We start from the raw sequence: 19486 nt of genomic DNA on the forward strand, positions 1-19486 counted from the left end.
ATATAGCGCCTTTCACATCTATCTATTATATAGTGCCTTTCATATCTATCTATTATATAGTGCCTTTCATAACTATCTATTATAGTGCCTTTCACATCTATCTATCTATCTATCTATCTATTATATAGTGCCTTTCATATCTATCTATTATATAGTGCCTTTCACATCTATTATATAGCGCCTTTCACATCTATCTATTATATAGTGCCTTTCACTCTCTATCTGTCACTCTCGTATTCAAGGTGGATTCTCCCCCTAATGTTTGAAGCTCTGACTTTGGGGACACATCTTGAAACTTGTTCAGGGTTGATGTCACACAAGTATGAGGAGTGACCGAGTAGTGAGACAGACAGGAGGACTTCATGGACTTTCTAAACTCGACTTGATGTTATTTTAGTGGAGTGAAGTCAATGGGACTGGCAATCTGTGTTGGGCTGAATGGTTTCAATCAATCAATCAACATTTATTTCTATAGCACATATTCATACAAACAAATGTAGCTCAAAGTGCTTTACAAAATGAATAGAAAAATAGAAGACACAATAAAAGATAAACATAAGTCAACATTAATTAACATAGAATAAGAGTAAGGTGGTCCGATGGCCAGGGTGGACAGAAAAAACAAAAAAAAAAAAACTCCAAAGGCTGGAGAAAAAAATAAAATCTGTAGGGATTCCAGACCACGAGACCACCTGACCAGTCCCCTCTGGGCATTCTACCTAACATAAGTCAAACAGTCCTCTTTGTATGTAGGGTTTTCATGGAAGGACCTGATGATGATGGTCACGTAGACTTCTGGCTTTCAGTCCATCAATGTTGCTGTTAGTTAATCAGATTTGTGATTTGTTGTCGCTGTGTTGTTCCCCACCCAAGCACTGCTCGTATTAATTCCGTGAAGCTGAGCCGAGTTGTTCAGGTGAACACTAAAGTCTCTCATTACATGTCACACAAAGTCGGACTCAAGTCTAACATTCATTACATAAAATTCCAAGCCCGAGCCTCACTTGTTGTTAACACCAAAGAGGTTAAAATAATTCTGCAGCAAGAGCACAGGAACACAACTGGAAACTCATTAAGAGTAAATGAAGTTTCCTTTACACTGAGAACCAGAGACACATGAGGGTCTCTCAAAGCTCAACGTGATGGAGAGGAGAGGAGAGGAGAGGAGAGGACTGGCGGTCTGTGCTGGGCTCAATGGCCTGTTCTCATCCAGATTGCTTTAGTCTTCTTGTCTAATGTTGTTATAAAAGGTTACGTTGAAGGTTATTTGCGTTGAAGGTTATTTGTTTGCAGCAGGGACGAGATTAAGAAACTGACCGCTAGTGTAATCCTACACACACACACTCCAACAAATTTGCACAAAGAAGAATCCGCACTTTTAATAGGAGCTTAGAGTTCAGCAATGGCGTCCTTCCAGATCTCAGAATTGAAGAGTGCAGAGAGAGCTCTGATGGCAACAGCTGGCATTCAGGAGTTTTGGGGGGTTACGAGATAACTGAATGGAGATGTCGATGTGTATTTTGTCCACTCCAATATTCCTGAAGTCTGGTAGTAATGTAGAAGTCCTTCTGTGTTAACAAATGATACCTAAAATTCTGTGGCTGTTCATATGTTTCTCGTACTGTAAAAATGTTTATTGGGACGGCGAGGACTTGAGGCCTACAACAGAACTGGTACACCAAACCTATTAAAGGTGCTGGAAGTGCAAGGCGGACCTTAAGAGCCCTCAGGCCACCATTGCCTTCAGATCTGTCATCTCTTAGCCAAGACAGAGGGTCCCCTTAGACCACCTAAAAGACTCCACGCTAAGCACACGAGAGTAAGCGTTTGACAAAGTGCGGCCGCCAGCAGAGCGACGTCTACTCGGACTTTGTTTTGTTGAGTATCCACTGAATGAAGGAGGGGATGTTGAGGTAAACGTCAGGAAGTTGTCCTCCTCCGCAGACGGGTTCAGTAAATATGGCCATGCCTTGTGCAGTCTTATTACACACCAAGGGCCCTCCAGAGTCCCCCTGTGAACAAAACGGAGAAGAAGCAAAAGGGTAAATGCTAGCAGAACAGACGCCATTAATATCCACCACACGCTCACCCTGGCCAGCAGCAAATCCTCGTCCAAATATGCGTCTGCCGTTACTCCAGATCTCAAAAGACTACATTAGCATGGAAACCTCCAGAAATTATAGAAGGCAAGCGGAGATCTTGTGTGTAAAATGTGCTTATGCTCGGAAACGGCCATAAACTGTCGGGATTTCTAAAACACAAACTTCGACCTCCTGTAAGTCCTACGCAGACGTTTGTTAGTGTTGGGATTTTAGATGACTCCAGGTGAAGGGAAGAGAAAATCTCGTGTCATTGGCGTATATTGGTGACGTGTCACTCTCAGTCTGACGTCTGTCCATCCCTCCATTGTCTAAACAGGAACAGGAATCGCGTGATTTCAGGATATCGCTGTCTCTAACTCGGCCCACAACGCCAGTCATTGTCACAAGAGAGTTTGCTTCCCAGGTCCTCCCTGTGTAGAGTTTGCATGTCCTCCCCGTGTCTGCTGTTGGGTTTCCTCCAACAGTCCAAAGACATGCAGGTGAGGTGCATTGGCCACCCTAAATTGTCCCGTGTGTGTGCCCTGCGGTGTGGCTGGGATTGGCTCCAGCAGACCCCCGTGACCTTGTAGTTGGGATATAGCGGGTTGGATAATAGATGGATATTTCAATGACATTTAACAGGTTTGACCACCCTAACCCACTCTACACCCTCCACCCATCCTTCTGCTGATGCCAGCATAGGAGAGACATCACCACCCACAGAGGCAGTGGTGCTGTAAGAATTATATCTCTGGACGTCTCTAGCGCCTTCAACACCATCCAACTTCTGGTCCTTAGAGACAAGCTGACAGAGATGGCAGTAGACTCACACCTGGTGCCATGGATTGTGGACTTCCTTACAGACAGACGTCAGTATGTGCGTCTCGAGAACTGCAGGTCTGACATTGTGGTCAGCAGCACAGGAGCGCCGCAGCGGACTGGACTTTCTCAGGTCCTGTTCAGCCAACATACATCAGACTTCAATACGACTCGGAGTCCTGCCACGTGCAAAAGTTCACTGACGACACTGCTATGGTGGGCTGCATCAGGAGTGGGCAGGAGGAGGAGTATAGGAACCTAATCAAGGACTTTGTTAAATGGTGCGACTCAAACCACCAACAACTGAACACCAGCAAAACCAAGGAGCTGGTGGTGGATTTTAGGAGGACCAGGACCCTCATGGACCCCGTGATCATCAGAGGTGACTGTGCAGAGGGTGCAGACCTATAATTACCTGGGAGTGCAGCTGGATGATAAACTGGACTGGACTGCCAATACTGATGATCTGTGTAAGAGAGGACAGAGCTGACTATACTTCATTAGAAGGTTGGGGTCCTTCAACATCTGCAATAAGATGCTGCAGATGTTCTATCAGACGGTTGTGGTGAGCGCCCTCTTCTATGTGGTGGTGTGCTGGGGAGGCAGCATAAAGAAGAGGGACAAACTGGTGAGGAAGGCAGGCTGTATTGTAGGCACGGAGCTGGACAGTTTGACATCCGTGTCAGAGCGACGGGCGCTGAGCAGACTCCTGTCAATCATGGAGAATCCACTGCATCCACTGAACAGGATCATCTCCAGACAGAGGAGCAGCTTCAGTGACAGACTGAGGAGACCCCACACTGTGTGACTCGGGGGGGTAAACGTTAACATTATACAAAGTTATTGTCTGTTATACCTGCATTGTTATCACTCTTTAATTTAATATTGTTTTTTGTCAGTATGTTGCTGGAGTAGGTGAATTTCACCTTGGGATTAATAAAGTGTCTATCTATCTATCTATCTATCTATCTATTATATAGTGCCTTTCACTCCTATCTATCTATCTATCTATCTATTATATAGTGCCTTTCACATCTATCTATTATATAGTGCCTTTCACTCCTATCTATCTATCTATCTATTATATAGTGCCTTTCACATCCATCTATCTATCTATCTATCTATCTATTATATAGTGCCTTTCACTCTATCTATCTATCTATTATATAGTGCCTTTCACATCTATCTATTATATAGTGCCTTTCACTCCTATCTATCTATCTATCTATTATATAGTGCCTTTCACATCCATCTATCTATCTATCTATCTATTATATAGTGCCTTTCACTCTATCTATCTATCTACCTTCTCCCACCAGCCTACATGGGCATCAGTACATTTTAATCCCATCAGGACCCCCTTTTATGGGGGTTGTTGCCTACTGTTGTTAGAATTTCGTTTACTAAGATTGCTGAGTTTCGGTTCTGCTTATTGAACTCCAAATAGAAAAATTAGATCACAAAAAAACCAAAAGAGCTGCTGCTGCCCATAATGATACCTAGTGGCATTGCGGGAGGACATGAATCATTTTCAAAATAATTAAAAGTCCTGTGAAATAAGAGCTATGATGTAACCAACAGGGTCCTTAATCTTAGAAACCTGTGAAACAAACTTGAAGACCAAGGGACAGTCACAAAATATCCACAGTCACCAGCCTTACCTGACAAATGCGGCTCCCTTCTTGGATGTTGGCACACATCATGTTCTTGTTAATGGTGAGAGACCTCGCCCAGGCCTTCTTGCACTCTGCCCTGCTCATGGTGGTGGTGCTGCTCTCCAGTAGGACGTCTGAGCGTTGACCGTTGGCCTTTCTCTTACCCCAGCCGGCAATGGAGCACTTGGAGTTGGCATGGATGTCCTCTGCTGTTTTGGGCAGCCTAATCAGGCCTACGTTTCCTTTCAGGATGGCCTTGTTTTTAAGCTTTAGAGCCCAACAAACAGAAGCAGAAGGTGAGTACATTTTACATTTATTTATTTGGGTGAGGTCTTTATCTGAAGGTGACTTACAGCATTTGATTACTTTTCTTATTTTTATTTTTCCAGTTGGAGCACAGGACAGTAAAGTGACAGGCTCATGAAGTGTAAGTAGTGGGATTTGAACCCACAACCTCGGGGCGTATAGTGCAGTGCCTTCTTAACTACTATGACATGCTGCTTGCCTGATAGCCCAGGACATGTAAGGTAGGTCAGAGAAGTCATTTAGTATCACAGGACAAAGTAGAGCAGTCCAAGTCTCCAACTGAATGTTGCTATTAAATAAGACAAAGGGTCAAAACATTAATGGCTACTGACCTCCTGCTAAGAGTCCTGCTCAGCCCAGAGCTGCAGGTCCCTACAGTCGGCTCAGAATGTCACTGGCACACAACCCCATTCTGTTCAGGGCACGTAACGCATACGAGGATTACCGTATTACAGACCTCGGCCATCTGTGATGGTCACTTCTCAGGACGATCAGCACTCACGTCACCATATTCAGGTGACAAGACTACCTAATGTCCCACCATTCTGACTACCATGTGAAACGTTGGCTCGTGTGTGTCATGGTGCTGGCATTGTGCTGCTGCCACGGCAAACCTGGAAGGATCAGACTGTAATACACACACACGACCATACAATTGGACCTCGAGCCATGTAGTTTATTTTTTCTTGCATCCCTTAAAATGTACTCGTGGGTCTTACGTGATTACGTGAAATATAGCGCCTTATCTTTCAGGTGTCTGACGCACAGAACATGCCACCCTGACTACACTGCCAGTCATTTACTAAGCCTGCATTTAGGATTGGGAGGGACTTGTAGCCTATCCCAGCAGGCAACAGTGGACACCAAGCAAGGGACCATCTCACTACTTGGTCACCACTGTCACTTTAAACATGTCATCCTATCAACATTAGCCATGTCACTTTATTTTATTTTTCTTTAATATTATGTCACTTTATTATGTGCTTTCTGTCACTTTGGTAGTAATATTATTGGCACAGTGAACTGGCATTATTGTGTGCACTATCTGCATTACCTTTATTGGGCTGTAAGATTACAACCGCAGGGTACCAACTTAAGATTATCGTGTGGCATGTGGCGTGTGTGCTTAAACGTTAGTAGCGAACATTCTTGGCTACTGGTACTTCAATCTCCCTTGGGATCAATAAAGTATCTATCTATCATATAGCGCCTTTCATGTCAATCAATCTATTATATAGTGCCTTTTATATCTATCTATTATATAGCGCCTTTCACGTCTATCTATCTATTATATCGTGCCTTTTATATCTACCTATTATATAGCGCCTTTCACGTCTATCTATTATATAGCGCCTTTCTCATCTATTATATCGTGCCTTTTATATCTACCTATTATATAGCGCCTTTCACATCTATCTATCTATCTATTATATAGCGCCTTTCACATCTATATACAGGGTTGTCCAGATCTAATTATGCAGCTCTTCCACAGTAATCTCTGCCCGTTTTTTTTCTTCATGCTGTTTTAGTTTTTAAAACATGAGACGTCAGGTAGACGAGCTTTTCTTCTGTTGCTTGTTCCTCGTCGTCATGTTCTATGCATCGTACTGCCAGCTGAATGCTCATTGGTTCTCAACGGTCACATGGGCCCGCCCCCTGACTAATGAGATGATCACACCAGGTTTATCGTGGCCAGTTGCAGAGCAGGAGGTCTCAGGCGCTGCGTATGTCACATTAGACGATTGACCAACGTCCTAGGACTGGCTAAGATTACGTACAGTAAATGAAGGCTACGACTGTAAGATTCACTCACCACAAGTTCTCAAGTGCAATGGGAAAGCCTCGTAACTGCCATTTATTTCAGAATTAAGTTTTATTACTTTTTGGAGTTACTCGCTCTTTCCTGATGTTATAAGGTGGTGGTGATGGCCAAATATGTCTTCATTCCGGTCATAGCACGATGGAAGAAGCTCATATGTGTCCAAGTATTTTATTTACTGCAAGACAAAAACCCAGCAACTCCACTGACCAACGAGGAAAGGCCGCCTACCAATGAAAATGTCAGATTACGGTCATGTGATTAAATGTTGTGACTGCGTGATTTAAATGGCAGGTGTTGTTGATTCATGGAAAAAAAAAAATAATAATATTGTGTACGTGAAGCTCAGGAAAAAAATGAAATCTCGAGATCATTAATTATAGGGTGACATCACTTTCTCAATTTGCCAAAAACATGGAAGATGTGACATGCCAGGTTTTTCCAGAGTTGGTGAGAGTGGCGCTGTAACCACAAAAGACATCGGGCTGAGCTTTTAACCAAACGCCATTTCTCATACAAATCAGTCCACTAGGAGGTGAGTTGTTAAAAGCATGCAGACAGACGGGCAGACAGACAGACAGGCAGGCAGACAGGCAGGCAGACAGACAGGCAGACGGGCAGACAGACAGGCAGGCAGACAGCAGACAGACGGGCAGGCAGACAGGCAGGCAGGCAGACAGGCAGGCAGACAGACAGACAGGCGGGCAGACAGACAGACAGACAGGCGGGCAGACCTGAGAGGCATCCCCAGACAGGCAGGCAGACAGACTGACTTTTCGGCAGGCAGACTGACAGACGGGCAGACAGACGGGTAGACAGACAGACGGGCAGACAGACAGGCAGGCAGGCAGACAGACAGACAGACGGGCGTGACAAGAGCAGCAGGCGCCTCGCGGACCACTAAATGCGTGAGCTCAGCTCGGAGGGCACCTGACCGACATAACGGACTGAGCTCTTTCCTCTGGTTTTTCCAGTTTCTGTTGCACTGGGAGTCTCTTCCAGGTTTCATTCTTGCTTTGTCACGGACCCACACCCCAACCCGGCCCTGGCCGCACATTTTTGCCACTGGTGGTCAGCTGAGAGAAGCTGCCCCCTACAGTGTGAGCATTGATGTCTGCGATGGTGACATCGGCTGGGCTCTCTGTCACTCAAGACAGGCTCCGCCCCCTGAGATCATCCCCCCATCCCGTCATTTCTTTTCGATGCTGGTGGCTGACAGCAGTGACCTCGGAGTCTGTGGTCTAAGCTTCCAATATTTGGGCTCAAATTCCCAAATCCACTTTTGGGTGCAGCACCTCGGGACGAATCCACCGAGTGTGGACTCCGCTTTTCAAAAACAAACTGGACCAGTTGGGGGGGTCTGGATTTCTCAATCAACACCTAACTATTAACTCAACACACCTGGAATTGCTGGTGGGCTTTAGATGGTGTCACAGGAGGCTGGGGGTCAGACTCAGCTGGGACACCTGGAAGGACCAGGAGGTGGCTTACAGTATACGTCACCCGGGCCACAAGGGGGCAACCGCCCTGGACTTTGAGGGGACTACGGGAAAGGAGCAAGGAGGCTTCAGCCCACTGGGGGCTGTGGCCACCACCAGGGGGCGCCCCGAGTGTTGTGGAGCCCGGGAAACATGCACTTCCACCACACCTGGGAAGGTGGAGGAAGAACCTTCCAGCAATGCCCAGAATGCTTCCGGGTGCAAGGGCAGCACTTCCGCCACACCAGGAAGTGCTGCCACAAGGACATTGTCAGGCACCTGGAGGACATCTGGGTGGAAATTAAAGGGGCGCCTCACTCCAATCAGGGCGCTAGAGTCCATGGAGGAGAGGAGAGGCGGCCCACGGACAAGTGTGGGACTTTATTTGTGGAGAATTAAAAGTGTGTGTGTGTGTGTGTGTGTGTGAAGAGTTAGGGTGACCGTCTGGTTGTGTCCAGGCTGAACCTCTCACAATGGTCACCATGTTTTGCTAAGCCCAGACGCTCCAGCGGAATTTGAAAAAGACGGGACCGTGGTCCGCACTTACTTTAAGCAGCATGATGTCAAAGCCGTAGATGTCCAGAGAGTTCAGGCCGTGTTTGATGTACTTTATCACTTGGCGTTTCTGCTGAGAAGCTTCGGGGCGACTTATATTGTGGGCGCCCAGCACTACAGTGAGGGGGCTTCCTCTGCAAAAACAACAGACAGCTAGAAGATTGGAAGGAATGGAGACGAGAACGAGCCGTTCAGCCCAAACAGCTCCTTCAGTTCTCCAAAGTAACATCAAGTCGAGACCTGAAGGACCCTCCAGTCCGGCCCTCCACCCCACTACTTGGTAACTGACCCCACGTGTCGCTTTGCCCAAATCCTGCCCGTTTCCAGCGTGTCCCCATGTTCTTCCTGCAGACTTTATTTGAAAGTAACGGCCACTGGCGTCTGAGGTGGTCTTGGGCTCTCGTCCCTGACTTGCTTTGTCAACACTATGGGGGGGTCGGGGACAAGGAACCAGGATTGGCCAACTGGGGTGGTGGTGGTGGTCCCCACCTTTAAGAAAGAGGACCAGAGGATGAGCTCCAGCTTTGGGGGGAATCACACTCTGCATTCCCTGAGAAGGTCTATGCCAGGGTGCAGCCTGTCAGATTCAGGGTGAACAATGTGGGCACAAAGCAGTGGGCCAGCTCTTTACCCTCACGAGGATTCTGGGGGGTTCATGGCAGGGTGGCCAACCAGTCTACATGGTCTTATGGACTTGGAAAAGGCGCAGGGTCGCATCCGTCAGGGTGTCCTATTGTGCTTCTGGAGTACGGGGTCCGAGGCCAGCTGTTGTGGGCTGCATAGAGAGACAGAACGTCATTTGTCCCCAGTGTCATATTTTGCTTTTTTTTAAAAAAAAATGCAATACATAAGCAGATGAATAAATTTAGAGGGAAGATTTCTTGCCCATCCAGGAAGCCATAATAGAAGAAGGGTGGCCCGATGGTGGACACTGCCCGGCTGGGACGATTCCTGACCTGGCAGGGATGCTGGAGAAAAGAATGGCCTAAAAAGAGCAGGAAGCCAGGAGCAGTTCACCCCCCAAACTAATAGGTGGCAGTGTCCCTCACAAGTAGTGCCAGTTTGGACACCCGCAGGGGCAGCATGGGAACTGGAGTCCGGATGTGCAACCCTGTAGGGGTCCTTGTGGGACGATAGGGGGCGCTGCTGGGAGAGGAAGTAACATGGAGGTGCTTCCAGCAAGCCACACTGTGCCACTGAAGGTACCCCAAGACTACTGGACAGGTGACAGGGGACATCACCAAGTAGGTCGGCACAGGCCTCAAGACCTCGAGGATGGACTCCTGGTTCTGTGCGTGGCTTCCTCAGTGGTCTTATGGACCAGCTTTGGGGCGGTCAGAGGTGGGCTTGTCACGGCCACTCCAGTTGATGTAGTAGGGATGGTGTGGAGGGGGGAGGCCCAGTCTTTTAAGACTTTGGTTCAGGACGCCAGCTTTGCCCACATGTCCTTCTAGTGCCCGAGTCCAGTGATGACGGCCTTCCTGCTCTCCTGACCGACTCTCTCTTTTCTACTTTTGCTTTGTCTCCTTCCTTCCTTTTCTTCTTTAGCACTCGCTGTGCGTCCCTCAGATTTCAGGGCTCTTCTCTTCTTCTCATTCAGCTCACCTTTGAGCTCCTTAGTAATTCTGGGCTCGTTGTTTAGAAGTGTCTTTGGGGATGTCACCCTCACGTCATTTCCCAGTCGGTCCCTCAGAGTCATTTTGTCCCCAGACGTCTAATGACAGGCTTGTAGCTGCTGGCAGTGAGATGGTCAGATCTGCCCAGAGGTGTCACTTAAAGACCCCCTGGAACAAAACACAAGCTGACAGAAGGGTGACCCCAGCTGTTGTCCAGTTTTGTCATCGGTGTCCCTCTTGGTGTTTCTGCTTGTCCTCTGCTCGTCATTCCTTCATCTTCTGCTCACTTTCTTCTCTTCCGTGGCTCCATCTCTTCCTCCCTCAGCTTCACTGTGAACGTTAGGACTCTGTGGTGACACACTCATAAAGGGTCCGCGAGTGACATAGCCCCCCCAATGCCCCCTAACTTACTTGTAGCAGTGAGCCGCCGTCAGCACGTAATCCTCCCGGATGAGGAAGCCCCCGCAGACGTGTGCGTCATTCACCTGCAGGGACGCCATGTAGGGTCTCGGGCCTTTGGCCTCGCGGCCGTTAATGATGTCATCTTCGGATGCCCCTGGAAGAGTTCAGATAAGAAGACGTTTAAAGACTTCGAGAGACGCCATGGCCTTCAGTTCTGCTCACGTTGGCAGGTCGACCTCCATTTTGTTTTCTAATCCGCTGATTTATGAATTGAGCTGCGCAGCTCCGAGTGACGTCAGGATGGGGGACACCGTGGTGACCCTACAACGTGAATTATAATGACACGGTGGCACCTCACGTCACTTCTCTACGTCTCACCTACACACACACACACACATGGCACGTCAAAGTCTGACCGGGTGGCACGTCTGTCCCCCGTTTGCAGTTTTTTATCGTAGCCTCTCTTGTACTTTGGACTTTACGATTCATTTGTGGCCCACCTTGAAGACCAAGACCGGGTTCGCTTAAGTGACTGAGAAGTTCTGGAAAGTTCTGAGCGAGCGACTCAACGTCCGAGACACGATTTGAGGTCCGATAACAAACAAAGCACACTGAGTACGAAGTTTGCCCCCTTGGAAGCCCCCACAACCGAGAGTGCACAGGGGGGTCTCTGCCCGTATCTTCAGGTGGTGCTCGGTTCAGGTGTGACGTGGGGACTTCACCGAGTTCACTGGCTGGCCTGCTGACAGTTTTCGGCTGCCACTGCTTCCCTGTGCAGATGTCACCTGTTTGGTGACACTTGGGTTAAGCACACGTTTGTGACACCTCGCTGAGCTTGTTGGACGTCCCATTCCAAAGCCATCAGCAGTAATACGGAGTTGAACTAATAGATTTTAGGGTGCGTCTCTTGTGCCCATTTGTGAGGTCAGGTACTGAGAAGGCCCGGCTGGCTGCTTCATCATTTGGGTGGGCGTCAGGACTCTGTGCAGACCACTCAAGCTCCTCCATATCTATGGACCGCCATCATGCTGGCACACAAAGAGGCCTTCACCAAAACGGATGTGCCAAGTTCTCTAAAATGTCTTGGTCTGCTGTAGCACTAACGGGACCCTTCACTGGAACCAACCCACCGTAGTGGGCAAGGACTGTGGGGTCCTGAAGGTGGTGTGGTGCTCTCCTGGCATCCACCAAACCCAGACTGAGCCACCAGCCTGCCAGGTAATGAAGTGTGACTCCTCACTCGAGGGTCCAATGGCGGGTGACATGCTTTATGCCCCTCCAGCCGACGCTTGGCGTGGCACGTGGTGATCTCAGACTCTGCTGCTGATGGTGAGGCAGTTTGGGTGGTCTGTCACGTGGTGGCTCAGCTGTTGCTGCTCCTTGACGTCTCCACTTCGTAATAACGGCCCTCACAGCTGATGGGGGGCACACCGGGCAGAGCAGACCCCCATGGCAGTGGCTGAGCTCTTCAGTGTTGGTCTGTGGGGGCTGCATGGCTGCTCTGGGAGGGGGGGCGTCATCAGACTTGTGGCCAAGTCACGTCAGTGAAGGTGTAGCGGCCCACCTGCCTCACGATTGCGAGTCACTTTGCTGTGAGGTGATTCCTTTCTTGCACGTCGAGTTATTAATTACGACGTATTTCAGTTGTCACTTAGTTGGATTGTTTTGCCCTGGAATTTATGAAATGACAGCAACTCGGTGGTCCTCCATTTCTCCAGGTGAGGTCACATTAGTGGGGGATTTAAAAAAGCCGAGCAGGGCAGGCGGAGAACCAGAAAGGCAAAGCGCTGCCGGCTCCTCGAGACGCTCGTGTTTGTTTCTTTTGCACTCCACGCTAAGGACGGAGGCTGTGGAGAGAATCTGAGGGAGACCACCAGCCACACGGTCACTGCCTTCAGTTTGTGATTATGGGAGATGGAGTGGGCAAAAATGACATACTGACACATTTAAATTCAATCTAGACAGCCAAAAGAGAAGAGTACGTCTGTTACTCTGTAAACGAGCTGTGCTACCCCTCTAAGACGGCTTGAAATCAAAATAATCGACGCGGACCTCAGTGTTAAAGTGTGCGGTGCACCACCTGCTGGAGTGCATCTTGTAAGACATGGAGTAATAAAGTGCATTGTATTTGCCATTCCAACAGATGGCTCATCACAAACATTAACACTGCTTTCACAAATCCCATATCAAGTGGCATATAACAGAGGCATATGCGTGGCATTTCTCATTCCAACAGATGGCACATCATAAACATCTGTAGTCATAAAATGCACTGTATTGATCGTTCCAACAGATGGCTCATCACAAATTTTGAGTAGTAAAATACACCACTACAAAACTTTCTGATGCTCCATCTGTTGCAATAACAAATGCCATGCATGTGTCTCTGTTATATGCCACTTGATATGGGATTTGTCAGAGCAGCGTTAATGTCTGCAATGTGTCATCTGTTGGAATGACAGAGACACAGTGGATGGATAGACAGTTATTGCTTTATTAAGGTACAGTAGATGCTAGCTGTGCTACCCGTCTAAGACAGGTTGAAATCTAAAAAGGATAAGATTTACTGTGCACCACCTGTTAGAATGTGTTTTGCAATGCATGTAGTAATAAAATGGTTTGCATTTGTCATTCTAACAGAAGGCATATCACATGAACATTTATAGTAATAAATTGCGTCACTACAAATGTTTGTGATGCACCATCTACTGGAATGATGGAGTCATAGCCACCAGAGGGACACACAAACAGACACACAGACACGTCTCCTTTGATTAAGGTGGACTAGCTGTGCTGCCTGTCTAAGATGGTTTGAAATCTATCCATCCATCCATCCATTTTCCAACCTGCTGAATCCGAACACAGGGTCACGGGGGTCTGCTGGAGCCTGGTTTGAAATCTCAGTAACAAAACCCCCTGTCTGCAGTGCACCATCTACTGGAATTTATCTTGTAATGCATGTAGTCATAAAAGCATTGCAGTAGTCATTCCAACAGAGGGTGCATCACAAACGTTTGTCAGAATACAATGCATCACTACAAATGTTTCCGATGTGCCATTTGTTGGAATGACTAATACAATGCATATGTCTCTGTTGTTTGCCATTTTGTGTAGGATTTGTAACAGCTGTGTTAATGTTTGGGATGCACCATCTGTTGGAATGACAGAGACATTGTAACTGAAAGAACACACAGACAGACACTTGTGCTTTCATTAAGATGGATACTGGCTGTGCTACCCATCTCACATAAGTAGATATCTAAGTAGTCAGTGTAGACTTCAGTGTTAACGTTTGCTGTGCATCGTTCACTGCAATGTGTTTTGTAATGCATGTAGTCATAAAATGTTTTGCATTTGTCATTCCAACAGTTGGTGCATCACAAACATTTGTCATAATAAAATGCATCATTAGAAATGGTGGTGATGCGCCATCTGCTGGCATGACAGACACATAACAGCCAGATGGACACACAGACACGTATCCCTTTCTTAAGGTGGAGTAGCTGTGCTACCCTTATGTGAATTTCCCCTTGGGATTAATAAAGTATCTATCTATCTATCTATCTATTTATTATATAGTGCCTTTCACTCTATCTATCTATCTATCTATCTATCATATAGTGCCTTTCACTCTATCTATCTATCTATTATATAGTGCCTTTCATATCTATCTATCTATCTATCTATTATATAGTGCCTTTCATATCTATCTATCTATCTATCATATAGTGCCTTTCACTCTATCTATCCTTCTAAGGTGAGCTGATATCTAAATAATCAACGTAGACTTCAGTGTTAGCGTTAATTGTGCACCAACTATCAGAATGTATTTATGGGTGGCATGGAGTAATGCAATACATCTCCTTTGTCATTCCAACAGATGGCACATCACAAACGTTTTTTAGTAATAAAATGCACCGCTACTAAAGTCTGTGATGCACCATCTGTTGGAATGACAAGTGCAATTCATCTTATTACTAGAATGGAGTCCTGCTCTGTTGGGCCCTTGAGGGAGGTCCTTAACCTGGGGTGCTGGCTGTACAATGGCGGACCCGGCGCTCGGACCCTGAAAGGTCGTACAAATGTGTGGTGCGCCATCTGCTGGACTGACAGAGACATGGCACCTGGACAGACACACGTTGCTGTAGTTTGGTGTTCAGGGGTGTGTGTGTGGTGTGTGTGTTTGTCTCTCTAAGCTGCAGTGTTTGTATTTGATGTCCTCCGTCTCTGCTGGGCTCTTCTTGGTTTACACACCACAAGTGCTGTGAGGTCATAAAGGGTTAAACAGGTTTGGTGGATTCAGAGTGTTGTGCCACGTCCAGCACGCCGGTGACAATGACGCCTGATTATCTCTTTTTTACTAAAGACTCCTTTGTGTTTCGTGACTCCTGGTGGGACCGACAGGTACAAACACAACATTCCAGTACGTGCCATTAGTGATTAATATTATTATTAGTATTGGTCTGATTTTATTATTTATATACTTGCTGACTTAAGGTGGATGTTTTTGGACATTTGTGACTTTCCTTCTCTTTTTGTTTGCTCCCTCATCAATTTGGAGAGACGTGTCGACGCCATCGGGGCTTCTTTTCTGTTGTGGGCCCCCTTAGTAAGACGAGGGGCTTGTGTGTGCGTCACGTTTCTCGCCTTACAAGCAGGCTGTGTGTCCCAGTGCTTCAAACCCTGAGGCTGTGGGTTCAAATGCCACTACTGCCACCACTGTGTGACCCTGAGCAGGTCCCTTCCAGCAATGAATTGCATCTCAAATCTTTTAAGTCGCTTTGGATAAAGACGTCAGCCAAAGAAGTGAATGATAAGTAGAAGGACGTGCGGCACAAGGGCAGTGAAGCCCTCTCAAAGGTTGACGCCAGCGTTTGGAGACCTGAGGCCCACAGGAAGAGAGGGCAGCCTGTGGCCACCAAAACAATCAGGAGGAAGTCACAGTCAGAGATATACAAAGAGAGATGGACGTGGGGGGCAACTGTCACAGTTTTGAGACAAGACAGGTGCCTCTGTTAAGTGGCACATGACTGCTCAGTAAATGTCACTAATAGATAACTAATTGTGCCCGCTTTGCCAGTCAGTCTGACCCAGGCACCTGTGCTGGGCTTGGACAAATAAAGCTGCAATTTAAAAAAAGTCATCTGCCTTGTCACAAAACTGAGAAACTGAGGCTGGCCCAATACCATTTAACCCTTTACAGGGTCTTTTAAACACCCCAGGGCATCCCATTCATGCTAACGTTGCCAGTCCACTTGTCCCAGTTACCCTGACTGGGCCCGGCAAAGGCATCTGTCGTGCTGTTAACGCTGAATACGTAACAGCTCTGTGAATACGCAGCCAAGTAGCCGAATGTAGGATTGTGCGTCATCGTCGTATAACCCCGCCCCAATCAGCAGGCCCCGCCCCGTGTGAGTGCTGCACGACTGCGCATATGTTGAATTGTATTGGAAACACATAGGCGGAGCCTACAGATGCGGTCATTGACATTTAAATGAATTGAAGGGGGCGTGTTTTCACAAAACAAAAACATAAAACTAAAATACATTTAATCTGAGTAAAGTCAAACTAAGGCAACTGCGTAAAGGCTCCTCGTGTGTTACAAGCCCGGCACTCAACCCAGATAGCGCTTGTGGAGAACTAAGCTCAACGGCGATGTTATACTTCACGACATTAGAGACCGCGACAGAAGTAATGTTTCAGAAGTAATTCAAAATCTAATTTGAGGTATTCTTGTATTGTAAATAAACAAATGTGCCTGTGGTGGGCTTATAAACACACGAGTACCGCGTAAAGCGCCAGCGCGCTGCAATGGTGGGGGGACGCAGAAAAAAGCACCGACCCTTCGCTTTGTGGACGTCAATGAGAAAAAATTCAATGTTATTAACAAAACACTCCAGGAAACTAAGAAAGGAGCCGGGAACGACTAGCAGCTCCGACAGGGTGGCGGCCATGAGGGCGCCTTCACGTCACTGTTTTATCCGTTAACTAAATCGGCCCGGTGTCGGCCCTGAAACGCTCTACCCGACGGAGCTTCCCGTGTTGCAGTCGAGCGCATGGACAAGTGTATATAGACACGTGTTGTTGGAGAAACGACCCCGTTAAGCTCGGCGCTCCTTCTTCTTCTGCCAACCTCGACAGGTTTGACTACAATCGAAACCTCACCGACCGCCTCAGAATTTCCCTAAATTGGACTGAGCGGCTCAGAGAATAACGGACACCAACTTATTATAATTAACATAAATACCCCGCAGTGCCCCGCGTCTCCTGCTCAGCCTGTTGAGGGTCTGCGCCGTTTGACACAAACGTTCTCATTGGCGTCGCCTCCCGACTTTGGGAACAAGGCGGATTCTGGGGGTGGGGGGAAGGGGATATGGGTTAGCAGTTCAGGTCCCCACACTTGATTTACTGTCACCTCAGCTGTACAACACTATGATATGCAATCGATTGTAAAAGACGCTCTATAATGTCACAGAGCTTTGCGTCCTTCATGTCGCAAAGCGCACAGAGCGCAGACATACGCGAAGTGTCAACCAAATAAATGAAAGCGAGCGCAGGAAAGAAAAGCGCTATATAACACTAGATGAGCATTTGATGTGCACGCGCGCAAAAATCTAATGTTATATAGTGCCTTTCAAATCAATCGATCTCTTACAAAATGCCTTATCTATTGATGAATTATAGTGTCTATCTATTATATGGCACCTTTCATATCTATCTATCTATCCATCCATTATATAGCGCCTTTCATATCTATCTATTATATAGCGCCTTTCATATCTATCTATCTATTATATAGCGCCTTTCATATCTATCTATTATATAGCGCCTTTCATATCTATCTATCTATTATATAGCGCCTTTCAAATGTATCTATTATGCCTTTCATATCTATCTATTATGCCTTTCATACCTACCTGTCTATCGTATGGTGCCTTTTTATTGATCTATATGTATTTAGCCTTTTCTTTATGTCTATCATATTATCTTTTACTAATCTATTTGGCCATTTCTCTATTTAACAGCGCCTTTCCTGTCTGTGAATCTAGTCATCTGCCATATAGTGCCTTTCATCTATTATACAGCGCATTTCTCATATCTTTGTCTTAAATATAGTGCCTTTTGTTTTCCTCTATCAACGTATTTCTGCACTGTATTTTGCATTTTTCTGCCCGGATCTTTGCATCATATAATATAAGTCACATTTGTTTTTCTCCGTCTGCTGCATCGTGCGTATAACATGTGTATAAGAGATACTGTGCATTTTATATTTCTTTATATAGCGCCTTTCACAGCTGTCGCCCTCCGTTGTTCATTTGCTCTCCCAATTCAGTGACGACGACTCACCTGCACGTCCCCAGACGAGGGTCAGCAGCCAAAGTGCGGCGGTCAGGGCTGTCATGGTGAGCGCCGAGTTCTCCTTGTCTTGTGTCGCCGTGCTTGTGTGACGGCGCTGGGGTCTTTTCAAGTATCTGCTGTGCCACTGAATGTGCCCACGCCCATTGGTGACACCCACTGCTTAAGATTTCATTGGAATGGACGCACTTCTTCTTAGAACAATTTCCGGAGGGGGCCCGACGCTCATTCGGCTTTGTGGCACTATACCGACGTTGTGAGTTTCAAGCACACAAAACACTTGCAAGCTTATTCTAGCTGGCGGCCGGTCTGCGTATTTCAATTCCCAGTGCATATAGCGCCTTACACCGCCCAGGAGGACGTTTTCCGATATTGCGGTCCGTTTCAAAGGCCAATGAAAGACAACGCTTTAAATTTAAACCGCGGGGCCACATTTCAAGTTCAGACTCCAACTTCGTTAAATCTTCAGTCGTTTCCTAACCCGCTTAGTCGATTCCAGGGGCGCGGGGGGCGGAGCCTATTAAAGCGGGAACAAACCATGGCCAGGACTGCAGCCCGTCGCTGGGGGGCGCGGTGCGCGCGCTCACGTTGGCACAGGAGGACCCCAGACGTGGTCTCCTCACTGCGAGGCACCAGCGCTCCCACAACCATTTTTTATTTTACTTCGTGCCTTTCAAAGTGCGCAGATCTTGCTGGGCATTTCCACGCGGTCCACCGGCCTGGTGGGGTGTGCAGCTGTAGTTTTAAACTTAATTTTTTTTCGACGCCAGGGGGCGCCCTGCTTTCAGTCAACAAGGCACCTTTAAGTCTTACTGCTGACCACGGGTCATTATAGGGACCCTCAGAGCTCGACTGGGTGTCACGTTGGAGGGCTGGCTGGAGTCGGACTGCTGAGTCTACAGGGCTGAATGGCCGCTCCTCGTCCACATTTGCTGATGTTGGTTACCTGCCTGTGGACTCTGCAGTATTGAATCTTAAAGAGACCCTGCTGGGCACAGGCAGCCCACTGGGGGGCGCCAGAAGATGTGACACATGCTGCACAAGCTGAGCTGGGCAGATGCACATTTTGAACATGAAGCTCCATCCATCCATCAATCTCCTTAACTCTCACCGGCCCACCACACGGTTGGATTGCACAGACACAGCAGGGGCCACTTCAGCACCACGTCTATGGGGTGTCTGAGGAGACCTGCAAGTCACGAGGACAAACGTGACCAGGACAGGCCATTGAGCTCAGCAAACCCACCAAGCCTCTTCACCTCATTTCTCCAAAATGACATCCAGTCGAGTTGTGAAGGTCCCCGCGGACCACCACACTCTCTCATTCCAAATGTCTCAGGTAAAGGTGGACTGGCAGGTCATCGAGGTGAAGCAGACCCCCTGAATGCCAAGGCGGACG

General features: G+C 47.4%; 1 protein-coding gene across 1 annotated transcript; it reads right to left on the minus strand.

The window, feature by feature from the left end:
- Positions 1-1265: 1265 nt before the first annotated feature.
- LOC120524091 (complement factor D-like) lies at positions 1266-18258 on the minus strand. Its single transcript, XM_039745958.1, has 5 exons — positions 18079-18258; positions 10741-10885; positions 8706-8847; positions 4562-4822; positions 1266-2012 (listed from the first exon to the last, which is right to left on the minus strand). Exons 1-5 carry the CDS (start codon positions 18131-18133, stop codon positions 1860-1862), a joined length of 756 nt encoding a protein of 251 aa, XP_039601892.1. The 5' UTR covers positions 18134-18258; the 3' UTR covers positions 1266-1859.
- Positions 18259-19486: the final 1228 nt, after the last annotated feature.

This window comes from Polypterus senegalus, chromosome 2 (assembly GCF_016835505.1).
Source record: "Polypterus senegalus isolate Bchr_013 chromosome 2, ASM1683550v1, whole genome shotgun sequence".
In the NCBI taxonomy this organism is placed as follows: Eukaryota; Metazoa; Chordata; class Cladistia; order Polypteriformes; family Polypteridae; genus Polypterus; species Polypterus senegalus.